The sequence below is a fragment of the Molossus molossus genome, unplaced genomic scaffold, assembly GCF_014108415.1.
Source record: "Molossus molossus isolate mMolMol1 unplaced genomic scaffold, mMolMol1.p scaffold_m16_p_21, whole genome shotgun sequence".
Classification (NCBI taxonomy): Eukaryota; Metazoa; Chordata; class Mammalia; order Chiroptera; family Molossidae; genus Molossus; species Molossus molossus.
Genome location: NW_023425357.1, coordinates 24,749,647 through 24,770,880, shown reverse-complemented (window position 1 = coordinate 24,770,880; position 21,234 = coordinate 24,749,647). Strand labels below are relative to the sequence as shown.

The following is a 21,234-nucleotide window of genomic DNA, read 5'->3' as shown; positions in this document are numbered from 1 at the left end:
CACTCAGTGTTTGTCTCTCTCTGTCTCTCTGTCTCTCTGTCCCCCTCCCTCCCTCCCTTCTCCCTTCCTCCCACTCTATCTGAACAAAAAATGGAAAAAAATGTCATCAGGTGAGGATAAAAAATAAATAAATATATGTAGTTATTACGCATCCCTTTTTATTTCCAAAGCAGATAGTCAAATTTGAATAATAATTACACAAACAGGGAGACAACCACCCAGGATATCTTGGATACCTTCTTGATAAGGTGCAAAGATACAGCTCAGCAGTGATATGGCCACTGGCAGTCTTGGAAGAATGGTTTCTTTCTGCTGAGCAGGAAAGATTTGCTATTTACCTACCTACTTCCTCTTGGTTCTCATATGTGCTGTTTATTCACCATCAGAAGATGGTAGTCTGAATACTTTCCTTTTCCTCTAGTAACAAGGAAAATGATGGAGGAATTTGTGTGCTCTTGCTGTCTGAGTACATATATTCATATTTAAATATGCATATATCTCCCCTCAAAATATTAGCATACCACATACAGTTGGCTGAATTAAAATACCATTGCCCTGGCCAGTTTGGCTCAGTGGTTGGAGCGTCGGCCTGTGGACCAGAGTCCCAGGTTCAGTTCCCGCTAGGGGCATGTATCAAAAAAAAAAAAATACCATTTGGCACTCTAAATATGCTTAAACTACAAAGCATATCGACTGTCTAAGTCAGTGTCCAAGCTCATCAAGTTTCACTTCTATTCCCATTAAGTGGAAATCTGAATGTGGTTGAACTTTCCTTTAAAAAAAAAATATTTTTTTTGTATTGATTTCAGAGAGGCAAGGAGAGGGAGAGATAGAAACATTTATGTAACAGTGAAACATATGATTGGCTGCCTCCTGCATGCCCCCCACTGGGGATCAAGCCCAAAACCTGGACATGTGCCCTGACCAAGAATCAAACCGGTGAGCTCTCAGTGCATGGGACAAGGCTCAACCAACTAAGCCACCCTGGCCAGGCTGGTTTAACTTTCTTAATGATGCCATACATGTGCTGTACTGATTAAACTTTCACCTTTCCTTGTTTTTCCTCTTCTCTTTTCTAACTGAGCAAGATAAAAAAAAAACGTCAGTGGTTTCTTTTTCTTTTCTTATCCTCACCAGAAGACATTTTTTCTGCTTTTGTTCAGAAAACATTCAGAAATGTTTTCCGCATTTGTTCCGCTTTTGGGAGGGAGGGAGGGAAACATTGACGTGAAAGGGACACATCGAGTGGCTGCCTCCTGCACAACCCCAACCAGGGCCAGGGATGAATCGCAACTGAGGTACGTGCCCTTGACCAGAATTGAACCACTGAGCAACCGGTCAGGGCTGTGGTTTCTTTTTCACAATATTAAAAATGACCAAAGTCCTGGCCGGTTTGGCTCAGCGGTTAGAGCATCAGCCTGTGAACCAAAGGGTCTCAGGTTCCTTTCCCCATCAAGGGCATGTACCTGGGTTACAGGTTCAATCCCTGGCCCCAGTCAGGGTCGTGCAGGAGGCAACCAATCAATGTTTCTCTCGTGGATGTTTCTTTCCCCCTCCTTCCCTCCCTCCCTTCCACTCTATCTAAAAATCAATGGAAAAATATATCCTCAGGGGAGGATTAACAAAAAACAAACAAAAAAAGATGACCAAAAAAGTACTTAATATTATTATCAAGCAATTAGACTTTTTGTTTAAGAAAAATCACATTTATGACTAAAAGGAAACATTTTCTTGGAACCTTTCATTGTATGGCTTCAACTTCCTTAAATAACCAAACAAACAAAAACTTTCCATAAGTTAAAATTAGCATCTTCACAAATAAGCAGGGTCACTAAATGAAATATTAACACCAAAAACAAAAACATGATTAATGAAGAAGTTGAATGTTTTATTATTAAACTTTCTTGTTTTCCTGCAAGGCTGCTGCTTCAGTGTATAAAAATAGCACCAGCAAACTCAGTATATTGCTCAATTAAGACAGTATTGTTCGTCATCTGACACCGTAACAACTAACAAAAACTTTTCTCTAATGCCCGTTATTTCCAATGGCAAGATCATTAAGTATTTTGACCCAAATCCAGAGACTGATGTAAGCAAGTTACAACATTATATAGGGCTTAAAATAATATTATCCTTGAAATACATAATTTTCTTAACTAGTTTCACCACAGATAATTTCAGGAATTCTGAATATTATAACTGTAGCCTAGCTTAAAAACATCATAGGGTGTTGTGAAAAAGACGCATATTGTGTTTATCTGCCATCATTAGAAAGTTAAGGGTTATTTTCATCCAATAGCATTGCTATCCACCACTAATTTAAGACAACTATGCTAGATTAAGTTGTTTCATACTACTTTATTTAGGGGGGCGGGTTCCAGTGTCACTCTTCAATAGATTTTATGTATCTCTCATATGCCTCTTCACTCATTAGTTCATCTAGTTCTGAAGGGTTACTCAATGTCATCTTGATCAGCCAACCTGCAACCAGAAAAAAGTATATTATATTCCAAATTACCTTTTGAAAGAGTAAAAGTAAAATTCATTCAAAATGTAAAATAAATACTTTTATTTTAAATGTTATTTTCAATTACAGTTTATATTCAATATTATTTTGTATGTTTCAGGTACACAGCATAATGGTTAGACAATCATATACTTTATACAGTGATTCCCTGATATTTCAAGTACCTACCTGACACCATACATTGTTATTACAATATTAATGATTATTGACTATATTCCCTATGTTGACTGTTTCGTTAACTACCAACAGTACTTATTCCCTTGACTTTCTCGCCCAGTCCCCCAAACCCTTCCCTTCTGACAACCATAAGTCTGTTCTCTGTATCTGTGAGTTGATTTGTTCTGTTTGTTCGTTTATTTTGTTTTTTAGATTCTACAAGTAAAATCATATGGTATTTGTCTTTTTTTTTTTTTTTTGATAGAGTGGGAGGGAGAGAGAGAGAGAAACATCGACGTGAAGGGACACATCGAGTGGCTGCCACCCGCACGACCAACCAGGGCCGGGGACAAACTGCAACCGAAGTACGTGCCCTTAGCGGGAACCAAACCCGGGTCTCTCCGGACCGCAGGCCGACGCTCTACCGCTGAGCCAAACTGGCCAGGGCATTGTCTTTCTCTGTCTCATTTATTTCACTTAATACATACCCTCTAGGTCTATCCATGCTGTCACAAACGATAAGATTTCATCATTCTTTTTTATGGCTGAGTAATATTCTATTGTATATGTGTACCACAGCTTTTTTTTATCCACTCAACTACTGATGGACACTTGGGTTGGAAGGGTTGCTTCCATATCTTAACTACTATAAATAATGCGAAATGAACACAGGGGTGTATATATTCTTTTGAATTAGTGTTTCGGGTTTTTTCAGATATAAACCCAGAATTGGAATTGCTGGGTCATAAGCAATTTTTTAATTTTTTGAGGCACCTCCATACTGGTTTCCATGATTGCTGCACCAATCTGCATTACCACAGTATACCAGGATTCCCTTTTCTCCACATCCTCACCAACACTTGTTCTAAAATAAATTCTTTAGTGCCTAAAAATTAGTATTCTTTACCTAAATGACTCATTATTTGTTCAAGGAGTTTTAAGTTTTAGCCTTAAGAATTACATTAATATCCTTGTATATCACAATCGAAAAGATTACAACTAGAATAGATTCCACAGTAATGGGGTAAGAACTCTTAGATTGTGATAAGCATCAACAAATGACAACGAAGACTACATAGGGATCCAAGTATACAAGAGACCAAGTATATCTTTCATTAACAAGAGGAACCCCAACACTGTTAACTACTGATATGAAGGACATTAGAAAGTAGAGAGTTAGAAGGGCTTGGTGGCAGGCAATAGAGAACTACAACCTAATCCTAATTTTGCCATTTACTCCATGTATATGTTTTCCATTGATTTTCAGAGAGTGGAAGGGAGAGGAAGAGAGAGACATCGATGTGAGGGGGTCACATCGATTGGCTGCCTCCAGCACACGCCCCAACCAGGGCTGGGGATCAAACCTGCAACCCAGGTAGTAACATGCCCTCGACCAGGAATTGAACCCACAATCCTCTGGTGTGTGGGCCAACGCCCTGACCACTGACGCACACCGGCCAGGACTAGATGCTTTATGTTTGAAGAGGTAAATACTTTGCAAGTGTTTGATACTAAGAACCCTGTAAAATAAGGCAATGCTTTTATCAACAAAGATCTTAAACATACCCTTAAATATTCAGCACCAAATGTGCAAAAAGATAAAGTGACAATCAGCTAAATCTTTAAACTCTAGATTAAATGTTACTTGCATGTATAATCCTTTAAAAATTTCTTAACAACTTACCATCTTCATAACAAGATTTGTTGACAAGTCCTGGATTTTCGGCAAGAGCTTCATTAATTTCAGTTACTTCTCCTGACAGAGGAGAATACAGTTCACTAGCAGCTTTCACACTTTCCAAAGCACCAAACTCATCTAAATTGAGAAAATAAAATGCAAAATATGGAAAAGTGGCCATCTCGAATACAATAATAATAAAATTCTAAACATCTTTAATTTAAAATAAAATCATAGGCTTTCTCATGCTTGTATCACCTATGAGAAGGGTACAAATACCCTCAATAAAGCAGACCTATCTATTCCAGACAGAGTAAACAAATGGTGATGTATCTGAACACCACATGTACTTGAGTTCAGTTGAAACTCAACCTTGTTTCAATTTACTGTGGCTCAAAAAAAATAAAAAATTTAGAAGATTCCAGTAACAGTAAAGTACCTCAGACCAGCCTTCCTACAGGTAACAATTATAACCCCCAAACAAAACACACACACACAAGCAATTATATGAAAGCTCTGTAGGATAACCAAAATGGGAGTTAATGATTGAAAAAAAGGAACCCAAACCAAACGAGATCTTCATTTATACAATGCATACCCTGATAACACCACCCAGTCCAAAGACCACAGTGTAAATAGAACACAAGTAGAAAATCAGTCTTATTTGTTTGAGGGGTCAGAGGATGGTGTATGGGGCTGCAAACATGGCTGGAAAATGAGGGTTAAAATCCTAGAAAGGAGCCATGGTGAAGAGAAAAAGTAGTCAACAGAAAGATCCCCAAATGACCCACAGATATACCTGATGGAATTACCAGAGAACCTTAAAGTAGCTATTGTAAATATATTGAAAGACCTTTTTAAAAAGATCATCATAGTAAGTGAACATATGGGAGAATACTTGCAGAGAAATAGAAATTTAAAAATGGATATCTTAGAACTGGAAAGTGAAATATCTAAAATAAAACATTTACTGAATAGCAGTAACAGCACACTGGATATAGAAGAAAGGGTCTGTGAATGTGAAGAAAGATCATCTGAAATTAACCAATCTAAAGAACAGAGTTTAAAAGAAAAAGGCTGAAAAAATTAACAGAGCCTTAGTCACCTGTAGGTCAATATCAAATGATCTGAAGTGAATGATAATGAGAATACAAAATACCAAAATATTTGGGATATAGCTAAAATAGTGCTTAGGAGATTAATATCTACCTTTTGTTTAAAAAGAACATCTTGCCCTGGCCAGTTTGGCTCAGCGGTTGAGCGTCAGTCTGCGGACCAGAGAGTCCCAGGTTCAGTTCCCACTAGGGGCACATACCACAAAAAAAAAGAACATCTTAAAATCAATGACCTGGGTCCCAAAGACACTAAAAAATGAACAAAACCGTTTATGGAGAGGAGGCAACACATGACAAAAGGAATGACAACACTACTGACTGTTTAAATGGCTTTTTGCCTGAGAAGAGGCACCAATCTCTGTTGTATGGGGCAGCCAAAATTCTGAAAGAAAATCTTCGTCTTGGTGGCTTAAAGGACCAGAAGCAAGAGTTTGGCCACTATAGCTACTTGAATGTGAAGCAGAAATCCCAACAAGGAGAGGGACTGAAAGGAAGAGCCCCAAGTTCTGTGTATAAATTCTGCCCAGGTCTCTGAATGATCCTTGAACCATGTGTGCACATGGCTGACTCCAAGTAAATGGATAAATTTAGATTTTAGATGCCACCCACCACAAGGGATCCAGTGTTTTACAGTATGAGTAAAAATGTCAAGTAAAAAAGTACTTATACCAACAAAACCTCAAGGGTCCACCTAAGATAGAGAAATAAGAGCAAATTAAACCTAAGTTAAATTGAAGAAGAAAATAAAGATATGAACAAAACTAATGAAATGGAAAACAGAAAATTAGCAGAGTAAAAATGTGGATGTTTCAAAAGATTAATGAAATCGATAAATAGCTAGCACATCTAAAAAAAAGAGAGAAAACACAAATTACCACAGATATGAAGGAATGAAAAAGGGATCCTCAGTACAAAGCCTACGGATATAAAAGGATAATAAAAATGAGGATCTTTATGCTGAATCTGACAACATGAAAAGGAAAAACTTACTCAAAAAGCAAAACTGTGCCCTGGCCAGTGTGGCTCAGTGACTGAGCATCAACCTATGCACCAAGAGGTCACTGGTATAATTCCCTGTCAGGGCACATGCCCAGGGGGGCGGTCTCGATCCCCAGGAGGGGGCATGCAGGAGGCAGCCAATTGATGTTTCTCTTTCTCTCATCAATGTTTCTCTCCCTCTCCCCCCTCTAAAAATTTCAATAAAATAAATGTACTTAAAAGAAAAGAAAAAAATTGCCCTGGCCAGTTGCTCAGTGGTTAGAGCATTGGCCCACAGACCAATGAGTCTCAGGTTCGATTCTGATCAAGGGCACATACCTCAGTTTTAGTTCATCTCCCGTCCTGGTCCGGGTCATGTGGGAGGCAACCAGTCAATGTGTCTCTCTCACATCTGTTTCTTCCTCCCTCCCTCTCCCTGGCCCACCCTCCCACTCTAGCTGAAGACAAACAGAAGAATATCCTCAGGTGAAGATTAAAAAAAACCAAAAAAACCCTTAACAAAACCAATGTAAGATAACATAGAAGATACGAATAGCCTTATCTCTATTAAAGAAATTAAATCTTTATCAAAAGTCTTCCCATAAGGAAATCTGGCTCAGCCGGTAGAGAGTTGGTCCACAGACCAGAGAGTTTCAGGTTCAATTCCAGTCAGGGGCACATGCCTCGGTTGCAGTTCCATCCCTGGGGTCCTGATTGGGGTCCTGCGGGAGGCAACCGATCGATGTGTCTCTCTCGCATCAATGTCTCTCTCTCCCCCCCCACCCTTCCCTCCCTCCCACTCTGTCTCAAAATCGATGGAAAATATCTTCGGGTGAGAATTAAAAAAGAAAAGTCTGGCTCAGATCTCACTGGTTAATTCTATCAAACACTTAATGAAGAAATAATATTAATTTTGCCATTCATTCAGAAAAAAAGAGGTAGAAACATTTCCAAATTTCTGAGGCCAACATAGCTCATTCCAAAATTCAACAAAGACATCATAAGGAAAGACCAGTATCTCTCGTGAACATAATGTGAAAATTAACTAGCAAATCAAATCCAGCAATATTTTTAAAAAGTTAATTTTTGCACCATGACTACCAGGAATGCAAAGTTGGTTAAACATTCAAAAACAAGTCAATCTTTTTCATCACATTAACAGAATAAAGAAGAAAACCCCTAAAATCATGTCAACAGATGGAGAAAATGAATGATCCTCATCTGATAATGGGTATCTGAAAAACCTCACAGCTACATATCATGCCTATGATGAATGTTATATGCTTTCTACTAAGATCAGGAACAAGGCAATGATGACTATTCTTAGCAGTTCTATTCAACATTATACTGAGGACTCTGGCCAGTGCAATAAGGCAAGGAAAAAAAATGAAATGTATGTGTAAGGTAGCCAGGCGCCGCCGGTGGGAGGTGGAAAGAAACCGAAGAGCCAAACAGCCAAATAAGCAGAAATCAGGCTTTATTGGGTACACTCCAGCCGGGTTCACAGACTCCGGGGGTCGAGTCCTAGAAGCCGCCCGGAGTGTACCCAATAAAGCCTGATTTCTGCTTATTTGGCTGTTTGGCTCTTCGGTTTCTTTCCACCTCCCACCGGCGGCGCCTGGCTACCTTACATTTGGTGCCGAAACCCGGGAGAGGGGTTTTGCGACCCGCCCTGTCCTTGCAGGCTGGGGCGAGAGTCCCCCCTCTCTCTCCCCCTGCCTCCTGCCACCCTCCACCACTTTGAATTCGGAGCTCCCTGAGGATAAGGCTTGCAACCGTAAGTAATTCGATCCCTTTCCCTTCCTGCCAGACCGTGTTCCCGCAGGGGTCTCTCATCCTGAGATGAGAGACCTCCCCTCACGACTCCTGGAGACTATATAGGGGGCCTGATTGAAAGGGACGCCTTTCACTCACCCCTCTATCACTGTCCGGAGACGGGTATCTGGAAGAAACGCCGCCCTCATACCCTTTTCTCCTCCAACATTTAGGGGTCCGGAAGGCTACTAAATTATGGGGAACTCCGAATCCAAAATAGACCCTAAAACTCCTTTGGGATGTCTTCTTATAAATTTCTCCAAATTGGGATACTCTCAGTCCCTCCACAGGAAAAAACTCATCTTCTTGTCCCAGGTCGCTTGGCTTCAATACACCCTGGACAACCGGTCTCACTGGTCGCCTACGGGTACTTTTGACTTCAACGTCCTCCAGGACCTGGACAATTTTTGCCGGCGGACCGGAAAGGACTCTGAGATCCCATACATTCAGGCTTTTTGGGACCTCCGCTCCCGCCCTGACCTTTGCTCACACTGCTCCACTCTCCAGATTCTCCTAGCCCAGACTTCCCCTCCTCCAAAGGCACCTCCTATAGACCCCCCTCCTTACTCTCCGCCCGATCTCGCACTCCCCAATCCCCGCCTCCTGTCCTGGCTACTTTACAGTATGAAAATTGAAAGGAAGAAATAAAACTCTTTATTTACAGATTGTATTATTGTTTACATATAGACAATCCAAAGGAATCTATAAAACTCTTATAATCAGTGATTTTAATAAAGCCTAAGCACAAAAGCTAAAACTATATGAAATTTCAAGAAAACAGAGAATCTCTTTACAAACTTGGTACGGGCCAGAGTTGCTCAAACTTTCTCAGTTCACAGTGCCCTTACTGTCTCAGTAACTTTATATGGTGACCCCTAGACCAAAACAAATACAAAATGCTCTATACATAAATAAAACATTAATAACTTGGACTTGTTAAAATTAAAAGCTTTTCATAAAAATAAAAATAAAAACAAAAACACTTAAGAAAATGAAAAGGCATAACCACGAGCTATGACAAAATATTTACAAAATATATATCTTATCTGGAATAGATAAAGAATGCCTAAAGGCCCTGGCCGGTTTGGCTCAGCGGTTAGAGCGTCGGCTTGCGGTACAGAGAGACCGGGGTTCGGTTCCCGCTAAGGGCATGTACCTCAGTTGCAGTTTGTCCCTGGCCCTGGTTGGTCATGCGGGTGGCAGCCACTTGATGTGTCCCTTCATATCGATGTTTCTCTCTCTCTCTCTCTTCCTCTCTCTCCCTCCTGCTCTATCTGAACAAAAAATGGAAAAATGTCCTCGGGTGAGGATAAAAAAAAAAAAGAATGCCTAAAGCCAATGGTAAAAAGACAACCCAAATAAAAAATTTGGTAAAAGGCTTGACTAGAGACTTCACAAAAACAGATATTAAATGAAAAGCACAAAAAAGGTGCTCAACAATAATGTCACTAGGGCCCTGGCCGGTTTGGCTCAGCGGTTAGAGTGTCCGCCTGCGGTCCGGAGAGACCCGGGTTCGATTCCCGCTAAGGGCATGTACCTCAGTTGCAGTATGTCCCCGGCCCTGGTTGGTCGTGCGGGTGGCAGCCACTCGATGTGTCCCTTTCACATCGATGTTTCCCTCTCTCTCTTCCTCTCTCTCCCTCCCACTCTGTCTGTACAAAAAATGGAAAAATGTCCTCAAATGAGGATAAAAAAAATAAAAAATAAAAAAATAATGTCACTAGGGAAATGCAAACTTAAACCACAGTGAGATCCACAGCATCTGGAACTCGCTCATACTATTGATGCAAATGGTAAATGGTAAATGTTACTCTTTGTTTTTGTGTTTTTAATTCCTCACCCGAGCATATTTTTCTATTTATCATCAGAGAGAGTGGGAGGAAGGGAGAGACAGAGAGAAACATCGATGTGATAGAGCCCATCAACTGGTTGCCTCCGTGTCACATGACCTAACCAGGGCCAGGGACAAACCACAACCAAGGTATGTTCCCTTGACCGGAAATGAACCCGCAACTCATTGGTCCGCGGGCCAGCCACTGAGCCAAACTGGCCAGGCTGTTAGTTGTTTTTTTTTTTAATTTTTTTTTTTAGAGAAATAGAAATATCAATGTAAGAGAGAAACACTAATCAGCTGCCTCCTGCACGCCCCCTACTGGGGATCAATCCCACAACCTGGGCATGTGCCCTGACCAGGAATTGAACCAGGACCTCTCAGTCCATGGGATGATGCTCAATCCACCAAACCACACCGGCTGGGCTTGGCAGATTCTTATTAAGTTAAACATATACCCACACTACTAACCAGAAATTCTATTCCTACATATACCTACCCAAGAGAAATGAAGACATACCTTCACAAAAAAACTTATACAAAAGAATTTATAGTTGCTTTATTCATAATAGCTCCAAACTACAAATAACACAAAAATCCATCAACAGGAGAAAGTATAAAAATGTGTATAGTCATACAGCAGGACACTATTCAGCAATTAAAATATGAACTACCAATCACTCAACATGAATCTCAAAATCATGACACTGGACAAAAGAAACCAGACATAATATACATTGTGTGATTCCTTTTAAATAAAGTTGAAGAATGGGCAAAACTAATCTATAGAAATCAGAAAAGGTTGTCTATTTAGAAGGGTTTTAGTTGGGAAGATTTACAGTTTGTCAAAACTCACTGGATTGTATACTTAAGACCTAGCATTTTCATTATATATATCAATTTAAAAACACGTTAAGCAGAAAGTTTTAAAAAGACATTTACCCAACATATTTAAATTAATAGAATTTTTTAAGCACAAAAAGGTTCATGCTGTACACTGTAAAGAGATGTTCAGAAACTTATGATCTGCTTGAGTAGCAGAGTGGCACACAGTAAATAAAAGAACATGAAAAAACAAGAGCTGTGCGTCCTGGCTGGTTTGGCTCAGCGGTTAGAGCGTCATCCTGCAGTCCAGAGACCGGGTTTGGTTCCCGCTAAGGGCATGTATCCCGGATGCAGTTTATCCCCGGCCATGGTTGGTCGTGTGGGTGGCAGCCACTCGATGTGTCCCTTTCACATCAATGTTTCTCTCTCTCTCTCCCTCCCACTCTATCTGAACAAAAAAAAAAAGGAAAAATGTCCTTGGGTGAGGATAAAAAACAAACAAACAAACAAGAACTGTGCTTTGATGTACAGAAAAAATTATGACATCATTATGATATAATAAAGATTATTATGACGTCAGAAATGGTTCATCAGAAGACCTTCAAAAAGAGGGACCAACCAGGTAATTGAGAGACAGGAAGCAGAAAAAGTTCAAACAAGATAAATGATAGGGAAAGTTTAAACAGAAAAAGACATGGCCAATACTGTCAAAGGTACTTGGAAAATAATTAAATTCTACACAGCTGTCTTCTATGTCAAGGAATCCATGAATAAATATATGTGGTACTATTGGCTAACATTTATCAAGCACTAATCTTATGCCAGACATTATGCTGAATTTCATTTAACCTTACAACTCTATGAAGTAGGTACTATTATTATTCTAACTTATAGATGAGTCCTAGATTAAGCATTTTCCCCCAAATCACACAGCTAATATGTTATGGGGCCAGGCTTGAAAACCAGGTTCTGACCCCTCTAAGCCCATATTCTTTTTTTTTTTTTTTTTTTTATCCTCACCCGAGGACATTTTTCCATTTTTTGTTCAGGTAGAGTGGGAGGGAGAGAGAGGAACAGAGAGAGAGAGAGAAACATCGATGTGAAAGGGACACATCGAGTGGCTGCCACCTGCACGACCCAACCAGGGCCGGGGACAAACTGCAACCGAGGTACGTGCCCTTAGCGGGAACCGAACCCGGGTCTCTCAGGACCGCAGGCCGACGCTCTAACCGCTGAGCCAAACCGGCCAGGGCTAAGCCCATATTCTTTACTGTCTCCAAAGAAAAGCAGATTTTACTTTTAAACGTAATAGATCTCAGCTATATTACACTGCATCAATATGAGAGTGGGGAGCAAAGGTGCTAAGAGCCATTTACCTCTACTTCTCCCTATCTTCCATTACAATGTTTAAAAATGCTCATTATTCTCTTCGCCATCCTCCCTTACAGCTAAGGGTGGCAAATATAACTCATATCTGGCTAATGAGATATAAGAGAACAAAAAAGAAAGCCTGTCCTTCTCATCCTGCTTTTGGACATTGTCATTTGAGAATGTGATGCTCTAAGATTTTGCTGCCATTTTGTGATTTGTGCCACACTGAGGCAGAAAAAGTACCCAAAGAGTCTTGTCCTTGATGACCTGCACTGAGCCACTCAGCCAATCCTCTATTCACCTACGTCCGGACTGTGTAAGATATAAATCCCTAGCCCTAGCTGGTGTGGCTCTGTTGGCTGAGCATCATCCAGTGCACCAAAGGGTCGCTAGTTTAATTCTAGTCAGGGCACATACCCAGGTTGTGGGCTCGATCCCCAACAGGGATGTGTGTGGGAGGCAACCAACTGATGTTTCTCTCCCTGTCTCCCTCTCCGTTTCTTGCTCTCTCTAAAAAAAAATCATAAAAACATATATTTTTTTAAAAGGGTGTAAATCCCTGTTGTGTAGTCTATTGTTAAGTTTTCTGTTACTTGAGTAAAAATCACTCTAATAGATCCTGGGTGCCCTTGCCAGTGTGGCTCAGTTGGTTGGAGCATTGTCCCATGCACTAAAGGGTCTCAAGTTCAATTCCTTGCCAGGGAAAATACCCAGGTTGTGGGTTCAATCCCATCAGGGTGTGTGTTTCTCTCTCTTCCCCCTCCCTTCCTCCCTCTTTGAAAGCAATGAACACATCCTCAGGTGAAGATTTTTTTAAAATGTATTCTTCAAGGTAAAAGTCAGGTAAAGAAAATTCATGGCATGAATGATGACATACCAAGATAAGAAAAATACGCACCTTGTTTGTTCAGTTTTGTCCCAATTTCAGGCAGACTACAGTAAACAACATCTCCCAAAGCTTCCTAAAAACAAAAACAAAAAATCCCTCTGAGAAATCAAATTAAACCTCCTAGTAAAAACGAAGCCAAACACTGAATCCCCTATATTTTCAAATAGCAATACTTATTTGATGGGCCATTTTTTGTTTTTTCTTCTTACAACTCTTTAAAACACAAAACTACTCTTGGCTCAGGACCTGAAAGAAAACAGGCCACTAGCTGGATTTCCCACAAGCAGTAGTGACCCATTACAAACCATATGCCCCCAAAAGATCACTATCTCCTCTGAGAACAAACACACTTTGTGCTTTTTCACCTCTGTAGTTTTGCTTAGGCCATTTCCCCATACTGCCCTAACCAGGTTATGTTTTTCACTTGTTTCACTGTGACTGATGTTTTTCTAAGGGCCTGTAAAGGGCCCAAAATACTAAGGGCAAAATAAACAAAATTTAAAAGGTAGAAACAGTCCAATTTAGGTGAGAGCACACTGTTTTAACTATTTCAAGACAATCCAATACCTGTGCAAAATTGCTGATTCCCACTGTTCCAATACCATTTTCTGTTGTTATCCATTCATGTTTTTCTGTGAATTTACGCACTAAAATAGAAGACCAATATTTCAGAAAAGCAGTAGCATCACTTCTTATAATGCACTTTTTATTATCAAGCTGTCAAAAGACAAAACTTTCCCAGTATTTGTGTTTGACTTACTGACGTTGCCTTTCAATAGTACACGCCCAGGAAAAAACAAATCATGTGAAAAGATGGCACAGCTTAACAATGGTATCTCTTAGACAAGGATGGCTTGATGTGAACACCATATGCATCTTTTGGAGATATGATTATCTGCTCTAACCTTACTTAGTCTAAATCACACACAAAAAGTTTTGGAGGACATTTTAAATGTATGCTTCTCTACCAACTGGTCTGTCTTACAGAAAAAGTCTGTCCCTCTGAAGACAGACTTGAAGTGATGAAGTTTGGGATGAGCACAGACTGTTCATAAATTATTTCACCTAAAAAATAATGTGCCTCACCCTAGCCAGTTTGGCTCAGCGGTTAGAGCGTTGGCCCGCGAACCAGAGTCCCTGGTTCGATTTCTGCTAAGGGCATGTACCTTGGTTTGCAGTTTGTCCCTGGCCCTGGTTAGGGTCTTGTGGGTGGCAACCACTCGATGTGTCTCTCTCACAATGATGTTTCTCTCTCTCTCTCCCTCCTGCTCTATCTGAAGATAAATGCAAAAATGTCCTTGGGTGAGGATAAAAAAATAAGTAATGTGCCTCTTTAGAGTTGCTTCACTGCAACTTGGAATCTTACAGGAATGAAAATGACCTGAAACAATTTAAAGAAGTTCTTAAAATTCCATTTTAATGGGATTCAGGCTACCATCATTTAAAGAAGCAAACTACAAGATCAGAACTCAACAGTCACCTCAGAGCTAAGCCATTCACTGGTGGAAAGTCAAGCTCTGCTGAACATTCATTGGACAGGTTAACCCTTGGCTTTATGAGCTTCTTCAAAGACATGGTCGAACTATTCAGGGATTCCTGGAAGAAAGACTGATCAAAGTTCAAGAGATGTGAAAATAATTATTTAGGATTTAATATTAATAGTACTTGCTTTATGGAATAAGTAATTTTTTAAAAAAAGCATATGCTGCCCAGCCAGTGTGGCTCAGTGGTTGAGCGTCGATCTATGCACCAAGAGGTTGCTGGTTCAATTTCCAGTCAAGGCACATGCCCAGGTTGTGGGCCTGATCCCCTGTAGGAGGCATGCAGGAGGCAACCAACTGATGTTTCTATCTCTCTCTCCCTCTCCCTTCCTCTCTCTCTAAAATCAGTAAAAAGAAAAAAAGAAAAGCATATCCTATCTTATATCTATTACTTTCCAAAGGGAAGTATTTTTCCAAAAATTATGCATCAGAAGTTAATTGGAAAATGGTTCATTAGCCCTGGCCGGCTTGGCTCAGTGGTTAGAGCCCACAGACCAAAGGGTCTCAGGTTCGATTCCCGATCAAGGGTATGTACCTGGGTTGGAGGTTCAATCCCCTGCCCCTATTGGGGTCATATGGGAGGCAACCAATCGATGTGGCTCTCTCACATCAATGTTTCTCTCTCTCTCCCTACCTCCCTCCTTTCACACTGTCTAAAAATCAATGGGAAAATATCCTCAGGTGAGGATTAACAAAAAAAAAGGAAAAGAAAATGGTTCATTAATTCCAATACTGTTTTATTTATTTTTTATCCTCACTCAAGGACTTTTTTGCATTTATCTTCAGATAGAGCAGGAAGGAGAGAGAGGGGGGAGAGAGAAACATCAATGTGAGAGACACACACTGAGTGGTTGCCACCCACACGACCCCAACTAGGGCCAGAGACAAACTGCAACCGAGGTACATGCCCTTAGCGGGAACTGAACCTGGGACTCTCCGGTCCACAGGCCGATGCTCTAACTGCTGAGCCAAACTGGCCAGGGCTCCAATACTATTTTAAAGTAAGCCTTGCTGGTTCACTCTTCCTCCTTACCCAAAGATAGTTGTACTTAAAACAGCATTCAACTGCTTTGATTACACAGCTCTGATTCACAACAGAATGTAAATAGACTATAGCTTATTACTTTCTTTTCCCCTTAGCATTAAAAAACTTTAATTTTATACTCTTCAGTGGAAGAAGCTGCAGAACCTGTCACAAAGAAATTTGCTTTATTTTGTTCCATTTCAAATAACACTTCAGATCAATCTGATCTTTTTTTCCTTGATTTTTTTTTTTTTTAGAGAGGAGGGGAGAGGGAGAGAAACATCAATGAGAGAGCACATCGAATAGCCGCCTCCTGCATGCCCCACACTGGGGATTTGGCCCACAACCTGGGCATGTGCCCTGACTGGGAACTGAACCGGTGACCTCTTGGTGACTAGGACAACGCTCAACCACTGAACAACACCGGCCGGGCTCAATCTGATCTTTCTACTAAAAAGTTTAAGGTTTGTACTTGGTGTTCTGAACTGCAACACTGTCCCGGCCTTTCGCCTTTTCTTGACTATTTCATAGTTCAATTTAGAAGCTCTTTCCTGCCAGAAGCCTTGTCTAGCCCTTCAAGACTGGGTTCCTAGGCCATCCAACATGCTCCCATTGCACTCAGCACCATTCTCCTTCCTCCCGGACCCCAAACACACTCAGAACTTAACGCGCTACAGGTACACCGGCCCATTTGCCAGTTTCCCCTAGGAAGCAGGCTGTAAGCACAAAGCAGGCAAGGACAGAGTTTATCTCACCCGTATTCCCAGTTCTAAGCGATGCACAGAGCTGGAGTGGAGTAACTTTTTAAAGTTGACAAGGGATTCTGAACAAAATATCTAGCATATAGTTATCTGGCTACCACCCTCAATTCTCCCTGTCGTTCTCTTACAACGCTAGGACTGGCCGTTTAGCTCTAATATGCCTCTTCGAGGGCTGGAGAGCTATACAGATGACTTCCCTAAGACCCTTGTCCTGACTCTGGCCTGGCCCTCCGACCTAACTGTGAAGATACCTGCGGAGTAAGGCTGCTCGCACACCCAATTTCACAGCGGAGTGGCCGAAAGTTCAGAGGAAGAGGCAGCTGCTGAGTGCTACTGAGCTAGACGCGCCAGGTCCGCCTGTCTCCAGGTCCGCCTGTCGTTTTCCTAGGCCACGCTCCTTGGGCTCCAGGCTTAGTAAACTCTTTAACCCTGGGCCCGACAGGAGAACAAGTGACAGAAGATCCTAGGCGCTTTGAGCCATTTCTGCAAGCTTGTCCCTTTCTTCTTCCAAAGACACTAGTCATAAGACACATGGAGATCGGTCCGTTTGTGCAGTTCGATGCTTACCGAGAAGCTTCGCGACACTCGCCCTCCCCGGGAGCGGGCGGCGGACGCCCCGGCCCGGACGCGGCCACCGCGCGTGCTCAGGCCTCCTCCCCCGGCTCCTAAGCCGCAGGACAAAGGCTGCGGGCGCCCACGCCACTTAGGGAGGGGGCAGGGCCCCACATCAGAGGTCCCGGCAATGAAAGAAGTGTGCACGGGGTCGCCGGGCGTGACCCCGGCGATCCGCAGCGGGGGCTTGAGATACGGATGAAGGCGAGGGGGGGCGTCCCAGCTCACCCCGCCCGGGGCAGCCCGGCGTGTGCCACGTGCCCACCCGCGCTTACCCGAGAGCAGACTGGAGCCGGTGCGCAGCGTCCGCACGGCGCCCGCCCTCAGGCCCCAGGGACGCGGCGAGCAGGGCGCGGGGGGCGCCGACGGGGCGCGCAGGCTGCAGGCCGCGGCCCGCACGCATCGCGCCGCTCGGAGCGCCATGTTCGCCGGAGGGGTCGCGGCACGACTCCAAGGCCACCCCGGCGGCTGAGGCGGGGCAGGGCGGCCCGGCCGGGAGCGAGCCCGAAAGCCGGGGCGGGGCCTTGTGGGAGGGGGCGGGGCTTGGATCGGGTACGCGTGGGAGGCGTGAACGTGCGGTAGGTCCTAAAGCCCGGAAGGGGCCGCAGAGGAGCGGCAAGGACTGGTGCCGCTGTCTGGGCTGCGCTGGGCTGCGCAGTGGAGGGACAGGAGGGAAGGGGAGGGACAAGAGGGGAGGGACAAGAGGGGAGGGACAGGAGGGGAGAGGCAGGAGGGGAGAGGCAGGAGGGGAGGGGCAGGAGGGGAGGGGAGGGAGGGACAGAAAGGGAGGGGAGGGAGGGAAGGGGCGGGCCTCTGAGCGGAGCTCCCAGCCCACTTGGAGTGCTGGCTCAGCGCACGTTTTGGAGTCAAATTTCTTCTCTCACCTTAACTTAGGCCCCCTTCGCCACCAACCCTCTTCCTTCCTGCTGTACCCACCGCACTGCGGTTCGTGCCCACGAGTTTCAGGTTTCTATCCCACATGTGCGTGTAATCATAGGGTTCTTAGCTTTTCTGACGACTTAATTCACTTAGCATAATGTTTTCAAGGTCCATCCAAGCTGTTGCAAATGGCACGATTTCATCTGTTCTAACGGCTGAGTAGTAGTCCATCTTGTGCATGTACCACATCTTTCTCCAGTCCTCTATCACAGGGCACTTGGGTGGTCTTCGTATGGCCACCATGCATGATGCTGCAGTGAACATGGGGGTACATGTATCTTTGGAAATACATGTATTTTAGTTTTGGGGGTATGTACCTAGGAAAGAGATTGCTGGGTAATAGGTAACTCTATTCTTTCTTTTCCTCCCGAAACTTTTGTTTTATTTTTTATTTTTTTAATCTTCACCCAAGGATATTTTTCCATGTATCTTCAGATAGAGTGGGAAGGGGGAAGAGAGAGAGGAACATCATCATGAGAGGAACACATCAATCGGTTGCCTTTTGCACAACCCCAACCAGGGCTGGGGACGAACTGCAAGTGAGGTATATGCCCTTGACCCGAATCGAACCCGCGACTCTGGTCTGCCGGCCTACGCACTAACCCCTGAGCAAAAGCAACTAGGGCTGTTTTATTTTTTATTATTATTTGATTCTGAGAATATGCTTTTCACTGATTCTGGAGAGAGAGGAAGGAGTAAGGAGGGAGAGAGAGAAATACCATCTGAGAGAGAAATATCTATTGGTTGCCTCCCATACGCTCCGTGACTGGGGGATCAAACCCACAACCTAAGTATGTACCTTTACCAGGAGTTGAACCTGACACCCTTCAGTGCACAGGACAACTCTCTAACCAACTGAACCACACTGGCCAGGGCTGGTAACGCTATTCTTAATTTCTTGAGGAATCGCCAGATTGTTTTCCACAGTGGCTGTACCAGTCTACATTCCCACCAGCAGTGAATGAGGTTTCCCTTTTCTCCACAACCTCTCCAACACTTATTACCTGTCTTGTCAATAACAGCCATTCTAACCAGTATGGGGTGGTATCTCATTGTAGTTTTTTTTGTTTGGTTTTGTTTTTTATTTTATTTTTGTTGTTTCTCCTTTTTAACCCCATTGACACACTCCTCCTCATCCCCCCCCCACCCCATCCCCGGCTTTGTTGTCCATGTCCATTGGTTATGCGTACATGCATATAAGTTCTGTGGTTTATCTCTTCCCTCCCCCCACCACCCCCTCTTCTGAGGGTTGTCAGTCTGTACCCTACTTCCACGACTCTGGGTCTACCCTATTCCTCAGAGAGTTATGTTCATTATATTCCACAAATAAGTGAGATCATGTGGTATTTGTCTTTTTCTGCTTGGCTTGTTTCACTCAGGATAATACTCTCCAGGTCCTTCCATGTCCTCTCAAAGGATAAGAGAGCTTTCTTTCTTACCGCTGCACAGTACTCCATTGTATATATGTACCACACATTTTTTATCTATTCATCTACTGATGGACATTTGGGCTATTTCCAGATCTTAGCTATTATAAATAGTGCTGCTATGAAGATAGGGGTACATATATTCTTTTTGATTGGTGTTTCAGGCTTCTTAGGGTATATTCCTAGAAGTGGGATCACTGGGTCAAATGACAATTCAATTTTTAATTTTTTGAGGTAACACCATAGTGTTTTCCATAGTGGCTGCACCAGTCTGCATTCCCACCAGCAGTGTACTAGAGTCCCCTTTTCTCCACACCCTCGCCAACACTTGTTGTTTGATGATTTGTTGATGGCAGCCATTCTGACAGGTGTGAGGTGATACCTCATTGTTGTTTTAATTTGCATCTCTCTGATGATTAGTGATGTTGAGCATTTCTTCATATATCTCTTGGCCATTTGTATGTCCTGTTTAGAGAGGTGTCTATTCAGCTCCTCTGCCCATTTTTTAATTGGGTTCTTTGTCTTCCTTTTGTTGGGTTGTATGTGTACTCTATATATTTTGGAAATTAGCCCCTTATCTGATGTATCATTGGTAATGATGCTCTCCCATACAGTGGGTTGCTTTCCATTTTGATGGTTGTTTCTTTTGCTGTGCAGAAGCTTTTAAGTTTGATGTAGTCCCATGTGTTCATTTTATCCTTTGTTTCTGTTGCCTTAGATGATGTATCAGTGAAAATTCTGCTGCATATAATGTCTGAATTTTGTTGCCTACATTTTCTTCTAGGATATTTATGGATTCACGGGTCACATTTAAGTCTTCTATTCATTTTGAGTTTATTTTTGTGTATGGTGTAAGTCGATGGTCTAGTTTCATTTTTTTGCATGTAGCTGTCCAATTTTCCCAACACCATTTATTAAAGAGGCTGTCTTTACTCCACTATATGCTCTTACCTCCTTTGTCAAATATTAATTGAGCATAATGTCTTGGGTCCATTTCTGGCTTCTCTGTTCTACTCCACTGGTCTACATGCCTGTTCTTGTGCCAGTACCAGGCTGCTTTGATTACTTTGTAATATAACCTGATATCTGGTATTGTGATCCCACCTACTTTGTCCTTCTTTTTCAAGATTTCAGGGTCTTTTTTGGTTCCATATGAACTTTTGAAGTATTTGTTCTAGTTTTGTGAAGTATGTCGTTGGTATTTTGATGGGGATTGCATTGAGTCTATAGATTGCTTTAGGTAATATGGACATTTTAATGATGTTAATTCTTCCAATCCATGAACAAGGTATGTGCTTCCACTTTTTTATATCTTCCTCTATTTCTTTTTTCAATGACCTGTAGTTTTCTGCAAATAGGTCCTTTACTTCTTTGGTTAAGTTTATTCCTAGGTATCTTAATTTTTTTCCCCACGATGGTAAATGGGATTGTTTTTTCAGTTTCTCTTTCTGTGAGTTCATCATTGGTGTATAAGAATGCCGTCGATTTCTTGATGTTAATTTTGTATCCTGCTACTTTGCCAAATTCATTTATTAAGTCTAGTAGGTTTTTGATGGAGTCTTTAGGGTTTTCTATGTATAATATCATGTCATCTGCAAATAATGACAGTTTCACTTCCTCCTTTCCAATTTGGATCCCTTTTATTTTTTCTTCATGTCTGATTGCTGTGGCTAAGACTTCCAGTACAATGTTTAAAAAGAGTGGCGAAAGTGGGCATCCCTGTCTTGTTCCTGTTTTTAAGGGAA

General features: G+C 42.3%; 1 protein-coding gene across 1 annotated transcript; it reads right to left on the bottom strand.

The window, feature by feature from the left end:
• Window positions 1-1,812: 1,812 nt before the first annotated feature.
• Window positions 1,813-17,546, bottom strand: GCSH (glycine cleavage system protein H). Its single transcript, XM_036275425.1, has 5 exons — window positions 17,399-17,546; window positions 13,753-13,832; window positions 13,195-13,258; window positions 4,368-4,499; window positions 1,813-2,481 (listed from the first exon to the last, which is right to left on the bottom strand). The coding sequence occupies exons 1-5, from the start codon at window positions 17,544-17,546 to the stop codon at window positions 2,384-2,386; spliced, it is 522 nt and encodes a 173-aa protein (XP_036131318.1). The 3' UTR covers window positions 1,813-2,383.
• Window positions 17,547-21,234: the final 3,688 nt, after the last annotated feature.